Source organism: Gymnogyps californianus, chromosome 2, assembly GCF_018139145.2.
Source record: "Gymnogyps californianus isolate 813 chromosome 2, ASM1813914v2, whole genome shotgun sequence".
Lineage (NCBI taxonomy): Eukaryota > Metazoa > Chordata > Aves > Accipitriformes > Cathartidae > Gymnogyps > Gymnogyps californianus.
In genome coordinates, this window is record NC_059472.1 from 47,270,587 (window position 1) to 47,294,376 (window position 23,790).

At 36.9% G+C, this 23,790-nt stretch overlaps 1 protein-coding gene across 1 annotated transcript in view; it reads left to right on the forward strand.

Moving 5' to 3' along the window:
• CCDC178 (coiled-coil domain containing 178) overlaps positions 1-23,790 on the forward strand; it is a 185,892-nt gene that overhangs the window by 45,384 nt on the left and 116,718 nt on the right. The window contains 4 exon segments of the mRNA XM_050892501.1: positions 4,326-4,487; positions 7,216-7,329; positions 12,237-12,382; positions 15,934-16,093. Of these exon segments, the coding sequence (XP_050748458.1) occupies positions 4,326-4,487; positions 7,216-7,329; positions 12,237-12,382; positions 15,934-16,093 (582 nt within the window).

Genomic DNA, 23,790 nt, shown 5'->3' on the forward strand with positions numbered 1-23,790 from the left:
GTCTTCTGCAAGAGCATGGATAATGGTCATATTCAAACTGTTGTCATAACTACCAGGTCTTAAAGCCTCAAGCAAGACACTGAGTGGAAGCTCCAGGACTATTTTCTGAAGAAGTCCTTAATCTCTGCATTCAGTGGCACCAGCAAGAGATAGGAGGCCTTAAAGTGGGATTGTCAGAACCAAACTCTGGCTTCTGTCTGAGCAGTAACTTTCCAGAGATCACTCCTGCATTCCCTATGATGCCAGAAAATCAAAGTCAATGTTTCCTTCAAAGTTTCAATCCACTAACACAGAGACCTTTGTGATACAGAAGGCCTGGTGTGGTGGGTTGACCCTGGCTGGACGCCAGGTGCCCACTAAAGCCACCATATCACTCCCCTCCTCAGCTGGACAAGGGAGAGAAAAGTATAATGAAAGACTCATGGGTTGAGATAAAGACAGGGGGAGATCATTCACCAATTACCATCACAGGCAAAACAGACTCGACTTGGGGAAATCAGTTTAATTTATTACCAATCAAATCAGAGTAGGATAACGAGAAATAAAACCAAATCTTAAAAACACCTTCCCCCCACCCCTCCCTTCTTCCTGGGCTCAACTTTACTCCTGAATTCTCTACCTCCTCCCCCTCCAGCGGCGCAGCGGGACGGGGAATGAGGGTTGTGGTCAGTTCATGACATGCTGTCTCTGCTACTCCTTCCTCCTCAGGGGGAGGACTCCTCACACTCTTCCCCTCCTCCAGCGTGGGGTCCCTCCCACGGGTTGCAGTCCTCCATGAACTTCTCCAACGTGAGTCCTTCCCACGGGCTGCAGTTCTTCACGCATTGCTCCAGCATGTGTCCCTTCCACCAGGTGCAGTCCTTCAGGAACAGACTGCTCCAGTGTGGGTCCCCCATGGAGTCACAAGTCCTGCCAGCAAACCTGCTCCAGTGTGGGCTCCTCTCTCCACGGCTCCACAGGTCCTGCCAGGAGCCTGTTCCAGCACGGGCTTCCCACGGGGTCACAGCCTCCTTTGGGCATCCACCTGCTCCGGCGTGGGGTCCTCCACGGGCTGCAGGTGGATATCTGCTCCACCGTGGACCTCCATGGGCTGCAGGGGGACAGCCTGCCTCACCATGGTCTTCACCATGGGCTGCAGGGCAATCTCTGCTGGGGTACCTGGAGCACCTCCTCCCCCTCCTTCTTCACTGACCTTGGTGTGTGCAGAGTTGTTGCTCTCACATATTCTTACTCCTCTCTCTGGCTGCAGTTGCCGTTCCACAGTTTTTCCCCCCCCTTCTTAAATACATTATCCCAGAGGTACTAACCCTGTCGCTGATGGGCTTGGCCTTGGCCAGTGGCAGGTCCATCTTGGAGCTGGCTGACATTGGCTCTGTCAGACATAGGGGAAGCTTCTGGCAGCTTCTCACAGAAGCCACCCCTCCAGCCCCACCCCCCCTGCTACCAATACCTTGCCACATAAACCCGATCACCTGGCAAAGTCAGCAACTGATGAACTGGCTGTTGGTACCGACCATGCTGTTAGTGCTGCAGGCCCACGAGATAAAGGCAAGTAATAGATTCCCAGTTGCTATTGCTGGGCGCATCCTGTGAGGAGATGGGATACAGCGATAATGGCCGTGCCAACCTTGAGCCAACACTGGCTGAACCAGGTCCCTTGCAAGAGGTACAAGCATTGCCTTTTTCTTAGATAAAACTTGATTACAGATAAACAGTACAATTAATCAGTTTCTTCTCATCCAAATTCCCTCTAATAACTGGAAAAGATCTCCTGTGATGCATCATTAGCACACCAGTGTATAACCCATCCTCAGAGTCTTTTCATAGCTGGTAAGTGAGTGCCATTGAGATTCATCTCTTCCTTCCTATAAAGGAGACATGTAATACCTCTGGGAAAAATATCTTTACTATTAACACTCCCACTCTGACCATTATGAGATACAGGATTGTTTGGCTCCATTGCTCCTTCCTGCTCATCCTGAGATGAATACTCATGTGCTGTGAGTGTTCTGATGTTGGATTTTGATCCAACATAATGTGGGATTGAAATAACATGGCCAAAACTGGAGGGAGGCATTGCAGTCTTTTACTGTAAGTCGTTGAATCAGAAACCCCCTTTGGCTCCTTTTGCAATGGTCTGCGATAGGAGAGATTTACTCTGAGAGCTGTCAAAGGCTATTTTTCTTTATAATGGAATGTTGGATTTACTGTGATGACCAGAAGTCTTTCTGAGATTTTTGTTCCTTTTTTTTTTTTGAGAGAGAGAGAAGGCTGAACCTTTTTTATTTACTTCTGAACAGTCACAATCTCCATTTTGCTTTTGTTACAAAGCTTGTTGTCTTCCATTCTGTGACTTTGAACCGTGCAAGAGCTCAACAGCAGAATCTAGTATCTATATCTCCCATTTCTAGAAAGACAAGCCCTAAGAGAGATCTTGCAGTTCCTGTTCTTCCCAGACATTAGCAGAAAGTGTTGAATGTTCAGGTGGTGCGTAAGCCAGGGGGTGCACAACGTCTCCATGACATGCAATTGTGGTTGATGCACAACTTCCCTCTGATTCTCAGGCTTTGCTTCAGAGAAGGCTGAAGGGAACGTTTCTGGGCCTGAGTGCCACAGCATGACAGGTTTAATTTGGTGCTTCCAAACATCTTCCTCCCTTTTTGGTGTTCAGTACTGATCCTTTTCGATCATTCATTGAAACTAAAAAGCTCCTTTCTTTCTCTTGGTTCTTGGCAAAGACCCTCACTGGCATTTTTAGCCCACTTCTTTCCTTTTACAGACAGAAACAAAAGAACACTTTCCTAATGGGAAGTAAATTTTGTGCTGAGAACTGCTTTTTGCATTGTAGTTCATGTTCTTTCAGGATAAAGAGATTCTTGAGATGCATCTTGTACTTCTTTTAAGGTGGTTTTAAAGTCCTGTTTCAACTGAAACTATTTTTTCTATGTTTCTTCCAAAGCCTCATTTTTCTGGGTTAGACAACCTTCATATCCTTGCTGTCAAGAGGTTTTTCTCTTCCTAATAGGACAAAATTTAATGAAGATGTGAAAGGATGTTGAAACTGCAAAAGCTGTTATTAACTAGTGACTGTCGAAGTGCATAGCTGTTTAGATAAGACTCTATTCTGAGATAGCCAAAGGGACTCTCCTAATGCCATCTGATTATAAAGCAACAGAGATCCAGAAAAGTTAGTGGTTTTCTGGGAAGCTTGTGCATTCCACCTACCAACCATGTTGTCACCTGCAACATTATCCGTAACTTTACCTAATATTGTGCCATTCTATAGGAATTCAGAAATTGTGCTGCATTTCCTACTTGAAACACTCCTGGTAACGATAACTATGTTTGTAGACTATGATTTAAAACTAGAAAAAGGAGTTATTTACCACCTAGCATAATACTTTGAAAAGAGAAAGTCACACGTATGGTCATTTCTTGCCCTCTGTCCCATAATCTTGGCTTATTTCACTCTGCCTTTACAGCTGAAAGGAATTTGAAATGTTACCAGCTGCATTCCATTTTATATATAGACATATATGTGTGTGTGTGTGTATATATCTCTCTCAATATCAAATGTTGTGCATTCACTCTTTGCTACACAGATAAATAATTATTTGACTTTAAGTGATGGTGAATTTTGGATATTAGAAATTGTAAGTGTATGTAAGACCTGCCCATTCTGAAGAACACAGCTGCTGGTACATAATATTTCTCTATCTTTCTCTTTCTTTATTTCTTTGGGCGCAGGGGAGAAGTTTGGAGTGGATGTATGCTGGATCTTGTATTTCCCAACCTTGAAGGGTGTTCCTTTATTTTGCAAAGATTTTGTTCCTTTTCACTCTGCAGTGTTTTCCTTCTCTTTTTTCACTCTTTTTTTAAAATCTAGGAACATGCCTATGGTGATTATGTTTCCCATCAGAAAAGGTTTTCACGCTTGACATTAATATTTAGAATTTTAATTCCTTTTTTAAGGAATTCTTTTCTACTATTTGCTTAAATAGTACTGTAAATTCATTATCTGATTCAATGTCATTTTTACATTTTCTAATATTTCTTGCTGATTCCTCTGCTGTATTTGTGTTTGCCAGTTCTGGTGGCTACTCAGCTTTTCCTGTTCAAAGGCTTCTGACATATGCTGACTTAATGGCCAACTTTTCCTTCATTTTGAAGACATTTTTAATCACCTTATGATGTATTTGTTAACTTTTGGTGTAGTCATGGTGTTTACTTAAGAGTATAAATGTTATTTCAGATTTGGATTTTTCATGTTCTACTTCTGCTTTTGAAATACTGAAAGCTAATTCTATATATATTTTAATAAATAGGCCAGGATTAAAGCAATATATGATGAGCTAGAGGAAAAGCGAAAAGAGAAAGTCAAGAAAAGAGTGGAAGATATGAAGAGGATAGAAGAGATTGAGAGACAAGTAGCTGATCTAGAAACAAAATTTAAAAGAAATAAAGATGTATTTAAAGACAACCATGAGGTAAAAGTAGTAGATTCTGGACCACTCACTAGCATATTTTTTTGTCATTATTAGAAAAAAATAAGAGAAAACAGAAATCCGTAGCTCAGAAGAGTTGGATTGTGCAGCTGTGCAGTTGTGCTGTGATACGACATAACAAAACACAACATAATTCCAGCCTTATTTTTGACCTTTCTTGCTTTCTGTATTAGAAAAATCTTTCTGTCTCTTTTAACTTCTGCGGTCTGTTTTCTTACAGAAGGAAAGACTGTTTAATGCTTGCTTGTTTCCTTTGTACTTCTTTGCTTACTTGTAAGCTGAAGAGAGCAACTAGTGTATAAGCCCCCAGCCATGGCCTGCTGGCGACCTTCTTCTCTTCCCTGCTTCATGAATGATACTGATAAAAATGTTTTTCCTTCCTCTCATGAAAGGTCTGTTTTGTATAATAAGAAAAAGAAACAGAAGATTTTTGTATTAAAAACAGTTCCTCAGCCTACTTGAATTGACTTAATTAAGTACACTCTTCTCTTTTGCTTCTGGTAGAGCATTCCTTCTGTTATAGTATGACATGTTTTGGTTGGCCCCTCTATCATCTTGAAAGTATGACCAAAGAGCCATTTTCCTTCAGTTGTCCAGTGATGACCTAGTAGCCTATTCCCCATATTTGCAGGGTATACTAGTGGTGTTAACCTTCCCTGAGGTTAAAACCTTGGCAAAATTTTGAAAGAAATAACCTTTTGTCCAGACCTGCTCAAAAGAGTAACAGGAATACTAACTAAACTTGTATGACTGAGAAACATTTCTCTCATTATTAGACTTTCCTCTTTTAGATCTGGTGATCTTTTAGATCTTTAAAAGATCTAAAATATGTCCTTCTATCATTATGCTTAAATTAAGCCTTGTGTACTACTCAAAGCCTTTGTTCTGTATTCCACCATGAAATATGTGCAAATCCTTGCAAACAAGTCCTTCCAAATGTGAGCTGCCCCACACTGTATGAATAGGTGGGCATGCATTGTTCACTGTGACGAGCAGTTTTACAATCTAGGGAAGGTATTTGAAGCTTCTCTTTTTTTGGCAAAGGAAATAAGTGTCTTAGGGACCAGAATTGAAAATACAGTAATCAGTGTGAAAGAAATAATTATTTCCTAAGTGTCTGAAAGAGGAGGGCATTTTCACTGGATCTTACTGCCAGAAAAGAAAAAGCAAAATGCCTTCATTTTTGTTTCCAAATCAATAGGAAACAAAACTAGCTGTTGATGGTTTATGTCCAGAATTAAGGCAAGGAGTTTTCAATAAGCCATGTACTTGTTACGGAACTTTCTCACAATCAAGTAAGATCAACATCTTTTGAGCCTTTTCAGTTTAGATACAGGATTTTTTATTTTTTGCTCAAAGCCCAGATACAAGAATTTCTGCTGCCTCAGCGAGAAGTTTTTTTGTTGCAGAATCAGTCTCTAGGTTCATAGTTCTGTTATCCGACTACTAGTAAATAGCTTGTCACGGGAGATTGTCTTCTCCAGTTTTTTAGTGTTATTCTATTTGAAGGGTTCTTGACATAGTCTGCATGTAGCAATACTTCACCATTTTTGGAGGAGAGATGGAGGATATTGAATAGTTTGAGTTCAGATAATGGATTATGTGATAGTTTATTTTTGATGCAGGTTTAATAAGTCAAATTGAAAAATTAAAAAAAAGCTTCCTCTAATACCTAATAGTATTTTCAAAACAACTCATTAGTGGCAGTGACTAATGTTGTTAGCCCTTCCCCAACTAAAACTAAGTAGAAACAATGTGACAAAGATCACATCATTAGTTTCCTGGAAGCCTAGAGAGGTGTGGTGTAAGTTATACATCATGGTCTATAGCTGTGTATTTGCTTCTGTTTTAAAAGCTTGGAAACAGGGTTTGCACAAACAGATTTGTATGTGAATGATATGCAAAAGATTTTGGTAATTTCAAGGAAGAACTTTGATTAGAGGTTTAAATTATTGTTTCAGAATGGAAATATTAATACCTATTTTAATATTCTTTGTTATATAGTCTAAATGGAATTTAAAACTTTGAATAATATAACTATTATACAATTTATATAAGCATATTTAGTAATGTAAAATTTTCCTTATTACATGTACTAATAATAATTTCTGTCATTTAATATCTGGTACTCACACTAATGATGCAAATGAAATTAATACAATAGACAAGAACTCCTGTTTTTCTTGAGGTGCTAATTAATAATAGAGTGGATTAATGAAAAATATAAAAATGAGATATCCCAATATTTTATTTTCTTTCTTCTTGCTCCTCTTGTTAGCTGTCCTTAGCTGTATTTTTCATGAGTTAGTGATAATAAGTAATAAACATTTATTTTGCCCTTTATACAAATTCCATGGAAGCTATTCCAAATATATATATGGATTTCAGAACTTTATTTGTAACTTCCTTGGCAGAAAGAAAGCAAAAAATCACGGGGAGCGGAGTAAGCAGTGATTTTTTGCTGTAAGATAATAAACACTATATGAAGTAGCAGAGATATTTTCTATTTTAAATGTGCATTTTTTTCATTCAAAACATAGGGTATATAAACCTACATGATGGAAAAATGGGTATGGAAGGGAAAACAAAAGTAAGCTTAAGAACAGTAACTGTTAAAGTATTTAATGACTAATATGTTTTCTGATTTCTATAGAATGTAGGACAATAACTTGTGAATACTAACACATCTGTTTATACATAAACTTTCCAGAAGCTCTCCTATTTGGATCAGAGAGTACAAGAGCTAGATAAACAGCAGAAGCAAACTGAACAACAACTGGAACAAAAAAGAAGTATTATGCAGCAACAATTAAATGATATACAGGTGAATAATTTAACGCTTGTATAGCTTTTTTGAAGTATGTTTAATCTCAAAGGTTAGGCTGTCATTTCTACACAGTTGCCTTGGAACTATATACATACATACAGTATATGTACTATTTTCTGTCTCTTGCTTGAACTAACCTATGAGGTCCATAGCCTTGAGACAGCATAAAGTACAAAGCAGAATTGATATTGGGGTCATTGAGAAGTCCTTTGCTTTCTTCATTTGCTACACTGGCTCAGATTGCTTGAGGGGCTTTAGAAATGCAATGAAGAAAATCAATAAAGGACGAAAAAGATTCTAGTATAATAGGAAGTGCCTGCTGATTGCATGTTTGCTCAGCAGATGGCATCTTTTTGTAAATGATGGCTTATATCTGCTGTATCAGTTACTAAACTGTATAATCCACCAAAGGGAATCATTGAATTTCATTACTGAACACTATGCTTTATATAAACATGGTTATAAGCATTAGAAGAAACAAACATTTTCTTTCTAAGATTCTGTTCATTTTTGTTAATCTTTCACTTGCATATTGTATAAACTTAAGTTAGATATTACAGCATCAAAGATGAGTCATATAGATAGATAAAAAAAAAGAAAAGCTTTCATGTTGTTCAGAGTAGCTTTCATGAATCTGGTAATTTCTGTTGAAAAACTCTGAGACTTCCTATATATGACAGAATCTTAAATTAAGCATTGGGAAATTCATTGATTCACACAGGTTTCTAAATTTGGCAGGGAAGAAGAAGTTTATACATCCCTTTCTGTTAAAGATTGTGGTCTACCAAACTGCAGGTTTACCAATAGATCTTAGAACATGTGGAAATGACTGATGAGTCAGCATACAGATAATCAGTAATTCTACAATGTTTTTCAGTGCATTTATTTCCCATACTTTTTTATTATTATTTTTAATGCTGCCTTTCCTAGTAACTGTACATAAATGTATCCATTAGTTACTTGAGCAATATTTGACTTGGTGTTCTGGAGGAGTATTAGAGAAGTGTTCTGGGTAAGTGGAATAAAACAACATACAAAGCCTATTTTATGAGATCTGTAGAGCTCTGAACTGGTAACAATACTTGGGTACCTTAAATGTTGCATTCTTAGAGCCTGATACAGTTCTTTGATCATAGCAATTGAAGTTTTGTAAAAGGGGGACTTTATAAAAGGGACTGTCTTATTTTTAACAATAACTTATATTTCTAGCTGTGCAGGGTCACGCTATATGATTCTGTTAATCACGTTATATTGTTTTTAAGGAAAAGTTATTTAAAGTTATAGTCAGAGATTTTAGTACTCTCCCAAGATTAAGACGTTGTCTTATTTAAAGCTTGTCCAGTGCATAGCTTAAATGATGTTATGGAAGAAATGGCTATGATTCCATAGTATTCTTAGTACAGGAGTAATATAGAGTCTCCAGCTTCCAACTGATCAAGCAATTCACCCAATCCTTCATAGTTTACCTATTTTAGGACAAGATGAATCACACCCTGGAGGCTTCTGCATCTCAGCATTGAATTTGAAGTGACTTAGTTTGGTCTGCTGACATTTAAATGTCTAAAAACTAGGTACCTAGATTAGAGCATATGAATTCTACCCTGTAATACACCAGTAGTCTTGTCCAGCAACTAAGAAGAATTAAGAATACTGTTCATGTATTAAACGGCTGAATGACCAAGTGCCAAGGGACTCATTCAGCTTAGGCAAGATACTGGACTGTTATCCACTACAGCAAGCCATAAGGAGCAGATATTCAGTCTATCAATATTTAGATCACAGAATGTAGAGTATCTCACCATTTTTGTTTGTTTGTTCTAAAACCTGATTGCAAATTCTCTGTCTTCTATAATAGGTACCAGATTGCACTGACTCAATGGCTACTATTCCATATGCTTGGAAGCCAATATTTTCAGGTTTTGCCTGCCTTGGTTAAAAAGTCCTGAAAAAAATGCAGGAAGTCAAAGAGACAAAGTTCTTCACTGGCAGTTTTGTTCTAACACAGCTCATATGTGAACCTGACTCTTTGGCAAAAAACATGTCATGGCTTCTTTATGTACATATTTATATCTGGTCCTGATCTCTTAATCATCTCAGATTTCATTATTTGTAAAGTTTAAGGCCAGGACAGATCATACAGGCAACCTATATATCATGGGCTATCGCATTTCTCCAAGTTCTCCTGGTACTGAGCCTAAACTAATTTGATTTTTCCTCAGAGGTTTGAGACTCTCTATGGGCAGTTCAGCTGCATAGGGATTTGCATTAATTACCATATCTTCATTTTCTTTCTGATGATTCTATGTTCCTGCAAGAAACCTGAAATTTCCATCTAATCCTATACAGATACATATTACACTTTTACAAAGTTCAGAGGCCTTCTTCTGGTACCTTGTACACTTTCATATCTGTGCTAACATCTGTTACAAAAGCTTTGATTCCTCGTTTTTTTACAGCTACCTTTTAGATATACCTCCAAGAAGCACTTCTTTCATAAGGAAAAAGATCATTAGACTATGCATCAGGCTATTGCTTCAGAAAAATGGGGCAGTATCCAAAGAAGAAATTTTTAAAATACTGATCTTTACTTAAATACTGTGATGCATTCTTTGCCTACTGAATTGTGAGGTCTTGAAATTTGGTATTTATACATGTGTGCACTTAAATTATATGTGTATATGTGTATCTATAAGGATAATCAAAACGTATTTTCTTCCATCTTAATTTAACCCATTTACATAGCTGCTTACAGCCCATTAGTACGGGTTACAAAATCTAATGCAGCAAAACCACTTTAGAAGTATCACCCAAACAGAAGACTCCTACCTGTTTATTACTATTGAACTGCTGCAGTGCTTTATGTTTACCTTGTTCATTGTGGGGAATCATAGAATCATAGAATGGTTTGGATTGGAAGGGACCTTAAAGATCATCTAGTTCCAACCCCCCTGCCATGTACAGGGACACCTTCTGCTAGACCAGGTTGCTCAAAGCCCCATCCAACCTGGCCTTGAACACTGCCAGGGAGCGGGCATCCACAACTTCTCTGGGCAACCTATTCCCAGGTGCCTCACCACCCTCATAGTGAAGAATTTCTTCCTGATATCTAATCTAAATCTACCCTCTTTCAGTTTAAAGCCATTGTCCCTTGTCCTATCACTACATGCCCTTGTAAAAAGTCCCTCTCCAGCTTTCTTGTAGGCCCCCTTTAGGTACTGGAAAGCTGCTATAAGGTCTCCCCAGAGCCTCCTCTTCTCCAGGCTGAACAACCCCATCTTTCTCAGCCTTTCCTCATAGGAGAGGTGCTCCAGCCCTCTGATCATCATTGTGGTCCTCCTCTGGACTTGCTCCAACAGGTCCATGTCCTTCTTATGTTGGGGGCCCCAGAGCTGAATGCAGTACTCCAGGTGGGGTCTCATGAGAGCAGAGTAGAGGGGGAGAATCGCCTCCCTTGACCTGCTGGTCATGCTTCTTTTGATGCAGCCCAGGATACAGTTGGCTTTCTGGGCTGCACACATACATTGCTGGGTCATGTTGAGCTTCTCATCAACCAACACCCCCAAGTCCTTCTCCGCAGGGCTGCTCTCAATCCATTCTCTACCCAGCCTGTATTTGTGCTTGGGATTGCCCTGACCCATGTGCAGGACCTTGCGCTTGGCCTTGTTGAACTTCATGAGGTGCACACAGGCCCACCTCTCAAGCCTGTCAGGTCCTTCTGGATGGCATCCCTTCCCTCCAGCATGTCGATTGCACCATGCAGCTTGGTGCTGTTGGCAAACTTGCTGAGGGTGCACTCAATCCCGCTGTCCGTGTCACTGACAAAGATGTTAAAGAGCGCCAGTCCCAATACCAACCCCTGAGGAATGCCACTCATCACTGGTCTCCGCTCTAGCTGCAGCTTTGTTTACCAGACACTGTTGCTCTTGAAAGCAGAGTTTGCTTGTGTCATGAATCTTTACATTTTTTGGGTCCTGTGACTGTCAGTCACTTTTGATATGAAAAAGACACTGCAATTTAATCTCTCTTCTGTAGAATAGGAAATTTAGTGAAAACACTTTTTAATTTAAAGGTTTTCAGCAGCTTAATGTCAGCATCTCTTTGAGTTATGTACTTGTAGCTGAGGAAAGTAGGCAGGAATTCAGGAGTCATTCTCTGTGCTTTAATCCTCCACAGTCTGGAGTACAGAATAACTATGTTATGAAAAACTTGACGTCTAAAAGAGGACAACTCTCTACTTAGGCAACTGAATGAAAAATGCCAGTTTTCAGAGATAATGAGTAAGCCATATTCTCCCTGGAGAATGGCAACTAAAACCACTGATTTTTCCTGAAAGTCAAGTTTTTTAGGTATCTGCCTAAAACAGTATTACAGTTTCTAAGTACTTTGATGGTCTAGCAATAAAAGCTGCCAGTTAAGACGCTGACTCTGCATACACTGAAATAAATAGGCCCAGACTCAGATCATATGCGAAAAATTGTTACTTTTCACTATCATTAATAAAGTTTTTGCTGTGCAAGCCAGTGCTTATTTGCAAAACTTTTATGTATGAGAGCAAAAATAAAAGAGGGTATGTATTTTATGAAGATGGTGGCCTACAAACATGCATACATCCATATACAACATAGGCAACTGCAAATTACAAGTGCCATAATAGAATTTGTGGATATACAGTAGGAGACTTGTGCAACAAGTTGGAGAACTATAACTGGATGTGCAAAGCCATGCTCTTACAGAAATGCAGTTCTTCCAGTTGCACTAAGTGCTTCAACTGCCTCTGAAAGAAGTTCTCTTTCTTTGGGTATACAATTTCATGAATTGTTGCCCATAATCATGTGCTTAAAATACAGTATTTGGAAATCTAGCCCTGCCTAATTTACATGCTATGTATTGTTTTTAATTCCCAGGAAAAAATTTCATTTGTTTCCAGTCAAATTGCTGAAAACTCTCACACTATGGAAAATTTAAAAAATGAACTTAAAGAATTAAATGAATTATGGAACATGAAGCAAATACAGATGGAAAATACAGAAAAATCTTCCGCTGATTTGCAGTAAGACCTACCTATTATATGAATTTTAGAGGATATTTTATTACTTTTACTAAAGTAATTTAGTAATTCTACTTTATTACTATTACTAAAGATAGTTTTATTATTTTACAGTATTATTTCTAGGAAATATAATGCACTTTTCATCAATAATTTCAGAGTAGTTTTATCTGATCACTGCTTGTAGTTTTAATGCATCTGTAGAAGTTATTCATGATAAATTGTCTGCCTACCAAATTGAATTTCGGGCATCAGAATTACTTTCAGAAATCTGATAATATTCATGGTCAGTTGCATCCTTAATTAATGGAGGATTCCACGCACTCTGTGTTTTCTCTGGTTTAAGAAGTGTGGACCTACACTTACTGTGACTGATGAGTCCTGAAAATAGTCTCAAAGGGCTCTATCCAACTGATAATGCAGGCTGCCTTCTAGGCCACGCAAGCCTTGGAGGGCTGTATATGCTGATTGCACAGCAGGCTTACTCTTCAAGGATAAAGGTGAACCTGCTGTGCAATGTCAAAGAGAAAGCAGCTTGGATTGTTGAATTGTACAGAATGACTAAATAGTGAAAAAGTGATCCTTGCATCATTATACTACAGCTCCCTTTCTGTGATCTCATTCACTTATGTACTGTCAGTGTTGAAAGATCTTTGAGAGATTATTCCATGAAATTCTTGACTGGGGAAAAAAAAAGAAAATGTCTATGTAAATTTTTTAGCTGAATATGTGGGACTGGATATGGTTTTTTCCAACTCTTGATTCAAATAGAATGATTCAGAGAGGCCCAATGTGCAGTGGAACTTACTGAACTTCAAGAACGGAAGGCATCTTTCCGTGACTGAAAATCTCTTCTCATTTTCCACAGCTCTTTAGCCAGTAGTCAGTAGTTTCATATCAGTGACATGTTATGTTCAGACTCAGAGAAGAAAGGGATAATATCAACACAAAGTGGCACTGAAAGTTCATTCCAGCAATTCATTGTTTCTATATAGCTAAGAAGCCCATCGCTCTTTCAAAGAGGAATTTTCTTGCAAATTGTCCAACTTCTAGACCTAAAATAGATAGTGATGAAAACTTTGCATTTTTCTTGAGAACCTGCTTTTAGAGATCCCATCTAATAGAAAGAACTGTAAAGTCAAAAAAAGTTCAAAAAAGCCTCTCCGACTTCAAAATTATGCATCCCAATGGCTAGTATTCCTTTTTGTCATTCTCTGAACACAGAAGGTACAGTACATGGGAATTTCTCCATCATGTGACTTGCTGAAAAGTGGCAGCATGCTTATGCCTTCTGGTTGTCAGAGCATTCAGCCTCTCTGTGCTTGAGGGGCAAAGGAGAAGAAGAGTTTGGGGTTGGTGTTTTTTCATTGCCTACTGCTTCTCATTAGTGAAGATTAATGGTGACAATATTCAGAAAAAAAAATTCTTTCAAGCTAATCTACCTTATTCTATTAATGTTTCCAATAATCTGACATATCACATGGCATTTCATCAATCTATCTTAAGAAAGTGCTCTAGCCATTTCCTGTTATATTTTGTGTTATGTGTATAGTTCGATGTTAAACATACTTATCTATTTGAACTGATCTTTCTTTTTTTCGTAAGAGTACTGATACTTGCCTGACTTGGTAAAAAAAAGGGAATAAAGGATTAACTGTTTTTACTCTTACTCTTGGCTATTATTTCCATTTTTTTGGCATGTCATCAGGCTAATTCTAGCCTGATCTGGTAGAGAAACTTGAGGTAAAGGAGTCCCTACTTCTGCTTTCAGTCTTCACTGATGTCCTTTTATAGGTATTTCCTAGCATCTTTCTCTGAATAACACCTTCTTGACTTATTATTGCTTACCATTAATGCAATAAAAAGACTAAATAATAGCTGCTAGAGTGAAACAGAAACATTGACACAATGTTATCAAAATAACAGTAATCTGAAATAAATACTTTCTCCACAATAAAATTGACTACAAAACTGAAGTCTACTGCAAAATTTAGCCTAACCTGCTAACCAAGGGAAAATTATATGCCACAGGTATCCCATCTAGAAACCATCTTATACCAATGACTTTTGAAAAATTGTTTTCTCACTCTTGGAAGACATAAAGACATGTCTTCATATCTGCAGTTAAGAAGGAACATGAAATACATTCACTCAGTTTTTTTTATCTCAGTGGAGTTTGGTGCTAATTAAATAGAAGGATGATGAGCAAATCCTGTGAACTTAAAGTTTGTGTGAGGAGCATCCTTGCTGGTATTGGAGCCCCCACCATTTATATGCATCAGTTCCCATATGGTATGCCTGCCTCCAGCGAGAAGGAAATAAGGGCGGGAAGCAAGTTAAGGGGATGTACTGGAGATTAGGGAGGCTGGAAGGGTGTTTCAGTGGAAAGGAACTCTAGTTAATTTCTGATGGATCCCTTAGCCCCTCTTTAGAGAGGTTTCTGTAGGCACTGATTCAGAGGAGGCCTTAGATGCTTTAATTTTCTGCAAAGGGGATCATTGTTCTGCAGAGAGTCTCAGAAGACACTGTGAGGAGGATCTTGTGACCTCCAGAATTTAGAACTAAATTCCAAAACTCCTAAATAAATCTGTTCTGTCAAGTATCAGTTAATCAATAAGAAGGATAACAGCTTATTATTGGTCCCAGCTGTTCCCAGCTTGATGGCGTAAATGGCTCCTGGGCGGTCAGCATAATCTTTACATGACAGATTTTTCCCTTTCTCAGACTGTTTGATTGTTTTAAAATTAAAAAATATTTTATTTTAGTGTTAAAACAACATTGAGTTTACACAACAAAGCCTTAAAATTAGAAAAAGTAGGCTTAAACTTGTCTCTTGAGTTTCCTTTTTTGTATGCACATTGTGATACAGTCTTTATTATGCAGCCAACTGTTACATTACCTACAAGGCTCTAGTTTAGGTTATCTTGCAGAAAATCAGTTATAAATACTTTTTTCTTTTTTTTAATATGCTTCTGTCTAAAAGTGACAGAAATACAGACCCCGAGAGAACAGAATGTTAGTACAAAATGAAAACCTCTGAGAATTGCTTAACTTTACGTATTTCATATGTACAGGTTAAAGAAACCATACTAGGTATGGACAGAAACAGAAATGAAATATTACACAAACGGTGTGAAGTTCCCACTTCCAGTCCCAATAAATAATAAAATAGTGGTTACCCAATATGGCACTGGTCATGGGCTCATTCTGTGTCTCAGAATATCATTATTCCAGCAGATACTTTACATGTGGGAGTGAACCAGTCCATTCTCTAGAAAGTTGTTTTAAAAATGCAAGCTGTTTTTTAAAATTGTGAGAGTTATGTATCTCAATAGACTCATTGGATATGGATTGATAGGCATAGTGTCTTTAAGTGGTCTAAACATTCATGATAAGCTCTATCATATAGCTCTTCGGGTTTTTTTAAAGGTTATAATTATTTGCAAGAAGACACTATTTTATCTAGTATAAAATAAACATTAAACCTGTAAGTAAAGACTAAAAAACAGTGTAGCAGAATATCTTGATTACTTGATTTTTTTATTCTTTCAAAGGAACAGTTTAAGTGGTGTGATGTTTAAGCAGCAAAATGTTCAGATGGTATTTAATCATCTCCAAGATGAGCTAGCAGAATATGATAAAAGGTTAAAGCAGGAAGAAAAAACATATGGAGAATTACTGCAGATTAGAAAGAAAAACCTGAAAGATTTGGAAGTGAGTATTATCAGAGCTGGGTTTCTTTATGTGAGAAGTAAAACAATTATTTGGTTAGTTGTGGCTCTTCTTAGGTCTAAAAAGGTTACCAGTTTTATCAAAAGTTTGAAATAAGTAGTATCTTCTTGTCCATATGCAAGTATTTCCAATTAAATAAATTGCTATTTTTCTGTAGTAGACTTCTTTATTTCTGTGAATAAAGACGTAATTCTAGGAAAATTAGAAAATTGTTCATTTGCTTTGGCACTTTTAATTTTTCATTAATGCTTAGGGCTGTTATATACTTTCTCTTCCCTGTTTTCTTTTGCTTTGATTTGTGGATACCTCTAGGAAAGAAAAAACGTCACTTCTGCTAACTTGAAAATCTTTTTCTCCTTCTCACCAAGTGCTCAGTAACAAATAAATCTCAGATAATTTTGACTAATATCAGCATCAATAAGTTTCCATTCCTTTTTAATCACTTAAGCACAGGAGTAGTGCTCAGTGCATGCAATCTTCTTGATAGTGCAGCAGTCAAACTTCGGTCTTTTGGATAAAGCTGTTTCTGAACTGTTAGGAGCTACTGTTTAACAAGACCCTCATCTGGATCTTAGATGCTGTGGTTGATACCAGCCAGATGGGAGCCAGAGTCTGTGTAGATGTAACTGAGGAATCAGAGCTATCTGAAATAGAAGTATAAAATACACAGTGGTAATAACCACAAAATCTTCAGCAAAATCAGATGCGAGTACAATTCTCTAAGTTTTTTTCTGTATTATTTTCATATTTAAACTTTTTTCCTAAGAAAAAGGATAATTGCCTAATTCTTCATGTATAATTTTCTTTTTTTTTACATGAAAAAGATAACACTAAAATATTTCTCCTTTGGGGACGCATTCCCAGATTAAGATTTTTGCAATTGTAGCTGTGTTAAAAATAATTAAAATATTTGCTTTTGATCTTGTGTTCTTTACTTTTATGCCCATCATATACTTTTCTCAGTTAGCTTAGAATAGTTTAGATAAAGTAAGCTAATCAATTACATTCTCTTTAGTATTCACTTTTACTTCCTATTTCCAATGTGTTAATTAATGTCTTTGTTTGTTTTTACAAAATCTGTACTGATCAGGGTATGAAAGAAAGAGAAATAGCAACAAAAAGAACATATTTTTTAAAAAATAGAGATTGCTACTTTATTACTTTTTACAGGATAGTAGTCCTTTCAAAATACCATATTTGGCTCCTTTGTTGTGTTAAATTAATTCTGAGGTCAAAAATACTTGCCAGTATGTTGACTTGCTCATCATCACCTTAACTTCAAAAGTAACTGTAAGGATAATTTGGTGAGGTACCTTTCTTATCTTCTTCTCTAGGACATCGAGATTTGTTTTTCCTAACGTGTCCTGTTTCATCCTGTCTCGTCTCTTCTCCCATCTCCTTTACGCATTGAGTTATGGGTATTGCATGAAGTACAGAGCTCTTAACAGTATTTCGTTATTAAATTAATGTTGGAGTTATGAGATTATGCCAAGCTTTTGGTGGTTAAATGTAAGTAGAAATACTATGCTTCATGCTTGAGAGCCTGTTTTAGTTTTTACTGGAACACATTGCTGGTCTTTGTGATGACAACTCTCCATCTAGGCCTACAGCTGGAATGGAGGCACATGCTGTCACCCTTTGAATATTTACCTTGTTATTACCTAGCCATTTTTGTGTCATTCTCCATTATTTTTATGGAAAATACAGATGAAAGCATTTATTCACGTCTATAAAATCCCAAACCCCACTGATCCATTTGAAAATTAAAAAAAAAATTAAGAAATGAAAAATAGAATGTCCTAAATGTTTAATATAAACATAAATAAATATATAAATATAAATGTTTAATATATTCTGATGTAATATACATCAGAAAGGTTTCTCTTTCTCTGCCTCCTCACATTGAGTTCATTTACTCTCTTTTTCTGACTAGTCAGGAAAGACTAAACTGGTGGTAATAACACTAGCAAAGCCAAATATACCTTCAGTACCTTATGGACAATCAAAAAAATTCAGCAGGGTCTTCAGTTTATTACCCAACCGAAATGGGCAGAAGGCCTAGTACCAGTGGGTGGAGAAAGTTTTTGAGGGCATTGGAACTAGGATTTAGAGGCAGGCTCTTCAAGGAGGCTAGCTGTCATTTGTGGAAGTTGTGTCAATGGCTTTTAGAAGGATGACCAGTGTGGCTCTCTGGAAGAGGTCACTTGGACAGCTTTCAGAAGTTTTTCCTGACAGTAAAAAGTCAAGTCACCTATCTTGCTTTGGTATTGAATGATAAAGATAAGTTTTCTCCTTTAATCGGGGTTGAATGAAAAAGCATTTCAGTTCTGATTTGTGGATTGAACAATTTCTGTAGAAGTCCTGACTTCAGGTAATGTGGTACAATGATTATGAGGCTTTGTCACCCAGGGTCTGGAGATGAAAGGTGGCTTACTGAAGTAGTAATGGAGCACACATGTTAGACCAGTTTTCACAGTCTTTGCTTCTCTGAGTCTGAAGCTGGGTGAGACCATTCAATCCCCAACTGATAGGTAATTCAATAGGAATAGACTAAGCATATTTTTAAGGTGAGAGATGAGTGGCTGAAAAAGTAGTCCTCACAGGATTAATCCCCATGGGGAGAAAACAATAAAAAAGTAATGTCCTAACTTCTGCAGTACAGAGTACAGGAAGCGGTTCAAGAGGTTCTGATGTAGGGTTTCTAGAAATTCTAGTGAGATATTATACTGAATGAGAACTGCCTGTCTTGATAGTTGAAAAAATTAGAATACTTTGTTCCAAGTGTCATGAAGTACAAAAACTAAAAAGAGATGTTTCCTATATAGGCTGTGAATATATATGGCAATGTCGTACGTACTCATAGCTAAGGTGAAAACAAAACCTGAAGCAACTCAACATAAGTTGTATCTTTTAGTTTGGGAGAAGTGCTGTTAGATGCTTTGGTTGATTCAGGGCCAGATTTAAGCAAGAAAACAAACTCTTGACTCTGAAAATGGAAAGTTCATTCATAGTTCCTTCTACTTAAGGAGAAATGCAGATGTACATGTCAATACAAAAAGAGGTGCACAGCTAGCAGTACAGTTGGGAGGTTAGAATTACCAATCATCCTCATTATCTCATTTTTAAGACGGACAGGTATGAGCCATTACACCTTATGCAGAAGAGAATGATGCAGTAATAAATGGAAAGACCAGTGAGATTGAAAATCCCAGCCTGAGATCTATGAAAAGGTACAATAAAATGTCCTTTTTGCAGTGACTTGTAGAATTTGTGAGGGTGAGTAAAAGCCAGTAAGCAAGAACAAGAGGAAAGAAAAACTTTTTGCCAAGAAAAAAAGGTTTGAATAGCTTGACAGGAAGGGGACAGAGAGTGACATCTTTATTCAAGCAAAAGGTCCCTCTCTCCTGGAGGCTAGATGGGACTGTTAAATCCATAAAGGAGATTAAACAATTTCTTATCAAGAGATAAACTGGCCAGAAACTAGGTGAGAAAGTTGGTGAGAAAACTAGGGACCCTTGTTGTCAGCGTCGTGAAGGGAAATGGAGTTGAAGAGTAAAGGGAAATAGAGTTGAAGAATGGTCCTGATGTGTGAGAATCTGCATAAGGAACTAGTGGCTTCAGCACAGATCCAGACAGAGAAAGAGATTTTGTGGGGCAACTTTTGTGGTGCACTGTGGGATAGAAACCGTCTATTCATGATCAGGACTGAATAGGATGCAAAGCTGAAGAATCTGTGCCTGGTTTTTGCAGGAACAGACATCATGTGTGATTTGGCTGGAGAGCTGAGTCACTGATTTGCAGACCTTCTAGATTCTGTCTTCTCACAGGAGAAAGGGCTGCCAAGTGATAAGACTATGACACATGAATGTAACAAATGTCACAGCTAAAAACAAGGTGTGACTTTTGTTTTACTAACATGCGTGCTACTAAATGTGGTGAAATTTACATATATAATGATGAAGTTATACCTTACAGGCGTATTTTATCACTGTGCTATTTGTAACTACTCTCATAGCATCTCATTACCTTATGTTCTACAGAGACAGTACAGTCCCCAAACTATCATATTGCCATTTGGTTCAGTGCTGATATGTGCTGTATTAAACACCCAGATAAGAATTCTTTGTCATAACAATTCATAGTGAGTGTTGGATCACGTTCAGAATGATTATGTTGTGCCTTGTTTTCTTAACCTCAAAACAAGCCTGCTTGCTCATATTTTCTGCTGCTAATGTCATTATTGTACTTTCAATTAAAGTAACTGTAAAAATTATTACTGTGGTTTTTGAAGATTGAGCAAGACATTTTGAATGACAAAGGCTCTCTTGAAATGTGAAAATTTGTCTTCATTAGTATTTGCTATTGGACACATGGTAATATATTTCTGAAGTGCAGATGTATAAATCTTTAAATTCAGACATCTGTATATACAGACTTGTACATTTTATTAAACAGATTAAATGCTGTTACTCAAAGCATTACTGATACTTTGACAGATATACTGTCAGTATACACAGATATACTGATACTTTGACTTTCTTTTTGCTTTGACATAGTAGCAATATCGTAACTTCCTAATTCTATTAATTAACATTAGTCTTCTGCTAAAAAACCATTACCTCCCAATCAAGTTTCCGGATTTTCTATTAGTTTATTTGACTGTTGCATGATACTGGAAAAGAAGATGCTAATAAATCGATATTTCTTTAGCATTGTACCTTAAAATTGCACCAAGTTCAGCAATGTTTCATCTAAAACTGAATGAGAATTTCTCAGATATATAAAAAGGCATTTGGAAATTCCTTTAATGGAATGACAATATTGTCTCCTTATCACAATGCAGAAAGTTTAAGAGGGGGAATATACTTTTAAAAAATTTTTACTTTAGATTTTGTAGATATTAAAATAAGTTTTGAATCAGTTATTATTTAAAAAATGTTTAGTCTGCAAATGTTTGATCAGACTGTTTTTACCTTAGCTTAAATGTTTTTTATTTTAAACAAATCAGCATGTTCCTATGAGCATTTTCTTTTTTATAGAAAAGCATTTTCCATCTGGGGAATGATATATCAGAAAATCTATGTCCAGTTCTAACAGCTAGTCATGATATGTTGTTTCATCAGATATTGAGAGTATTACTAATGAAATAATCTACAAAATGGCATATTTCAGAAGAGATTGTTATAGAAATATGATAATATACTGCTGAAAGCTGAATTAAGAAATAGGGAAAAACAAAGTTAGATCCAGGGGGCTGTTTATCATCATGGTATTAGGTAAAATCCACTGGATGTCTTTTATAATTTACTATTAATCTATTTAGGTTATCTTTTCTTCTAGTCATTCTTTGCAGTCTTGCTGCACTAATACCTTCAAAGCAGTTTCCACCTCTTACTTTCAAAAAATACTGTTAATCAATATTAATGTTACTGAAGAGCTTTGCTACAGCATATCCATGTAAACACAAGAGTTACATTTGAAGATATATGACAAAAGAGGATTTTTTTAAAAGCTAGAGAGCCACTGCTCCCTTTAGGCTATTTCGTGTGTGTGTGGGGTAAGGATAACAAATAGTCTGGCTATAAAATTGTCTTTAATTAGTTGACTCGGTGGCTTCCAACAGTGTGCTACACTGGTATGTGGGACTCCCATGTTACAAAATAGACTTTTGAATCTTACTCCATGCTCCTGGGTAGTCTTAGCGTATCGACTTACATGCTGTCCTGTGGGAAGTGCTGGCAGTATTACCCAAATAACCATCCCACTGATTTTATTGGCTCATAGGGAAGTCATATACCTTCCCTTCTGAGGAATATGCATAGCTAGAGGTTGGGTGCCATGACAGTAATAATACTCTGAGTGAAAATCAAAGGGATGTGAAAGTGGAAGGTTAATAGACATTTTAAAGGATAGTTTTATGTTTCTTCATTGAAAAACAAGCCATATGCATAATAATTAAAAGAAAATTAACCCTTGCTGTATTTTAAACAGCATCACTGAGAACTATTGTAATGGTCTAAAAATTACTTTTTAAAAATTAAAACAATTATTAATTAATCTTTCTACAAACACAAAGGCTCTTTCTAAGATTGCAAACCAGTTTTGATTATATTTTCTTCACTCATAATATTTCAAAAATACTTTGATTTTTGCCAAGGGTGCTGTTCTAATTTGGAAGAAATTCTTTTCTGCATTTTCTATTATGGATGTGGGAATTAAAAAAAAAGTTCCCCACAATTTGTTTTCATGTAATCTAAAATCTAGTGGAAGTATGAAACATGCATATTGAAAAATCGTAATTAATGCCTGAAAGTGCAACTGCATGGAATAGTAGGAGGATGTGTGTAGGCTTGGGAGCTGAATAATTAAGTGAAAAATTTCAGACACGGGACATTACATTTTGTTAAGATACAGTTTCCAGTCATGGAATTCTTTTCACATCTTTCCTTATGTCTTCTTTTTCCCCATAATGACACAAATTTCAAAATACGGTAATAGGTGCTAGGTGGTATCTGTTTCAGAGTGTCCTAAGTGTTTGTGCTGCTTTATTTTCTTAAGATGAAGTAAGCATTTGTACTTATATGGCCATAAGTTTGTAAAATGACTTTTTAAATTTTCAATTGAAGTAACTGAAAAACAGTACACAACTTTAAGTATGCAAACTCTTACCAGTTAAAAATGTTGGACTGTTTTTGTTGTTCTGCAATCTGGATGTCTCCACTGATAAAATACTGTATCTGCTGTTAAGCAACCCACAAGGCATGCCATGTCTCCAGTGCAGTGAAAGCAAATGCTGAGATTTTTGTATTTAGGTACAGTTCCTGTTTGTGTTTTAATTTTACTGGTCCCTTAGAACTACTGCTGTGGTAGTTAAGCCTCCATCTGGTTTGAGGGCAAGATACTGGTCTTTTGAATATTCTGTTTGTACTGGACAACTACATGTGAGAATTTTACCTCATGTGCTTGCATGAAGAAGGATCAGCATGTACTCCTAGGGGACTTTTGGAACACGGTTAGTCTTTCTTTCTGGGCTTAGTTAATTCTAAGGACATTCAGGTGACTGGTTTGTGCTGATAGAATGTGTCAATGCAAGGAAGCCATGAGATAGCCTTTAATGTTACATGAATGTAGTAATTTATGGCAAATATAAAATTCTCCTTTGTTGTATGAAATCTGATGTATGCCCGTCATGAATATGTGTAGTGCAGTATTGAGAAGGTAACATTTCCTACTTAACATGATGGAGCTAGGCTGTGAGGCTTCTTTGCCAACTTGCTGTTTCTTATTCTAGCCCTAAAGTTAAAATAATGAATTTTGTCCTCCCGATTTGGAGTTTAAGATTATGAAGTAACTAGAGTTACTTTGGCTCCTTCCAAAGCCACTGTGTGTCAGTTCAGCTGCAGGCTTGTGCATACTTGAAATGTTTGATACTGAATTCCTTGAGTAAGTCCATTGCATGAAGTTGCTACCATCTTTACTATATTTTTATAATTTAGATTGTGTTTCTTGGACATATGTACAATACTCTCTGTCACTGCATTACTTTATATCCTGCTTTGGAGGCTTTTTTTGTGTTTTTTTTTGTTTCATTCTAGATTAAGCTTCTAACATGAGTATCAGTATGGAGTTAAAATATGAGAAACTTATCTGTGGATAAATGTTGGGTTGATTAAAAATCG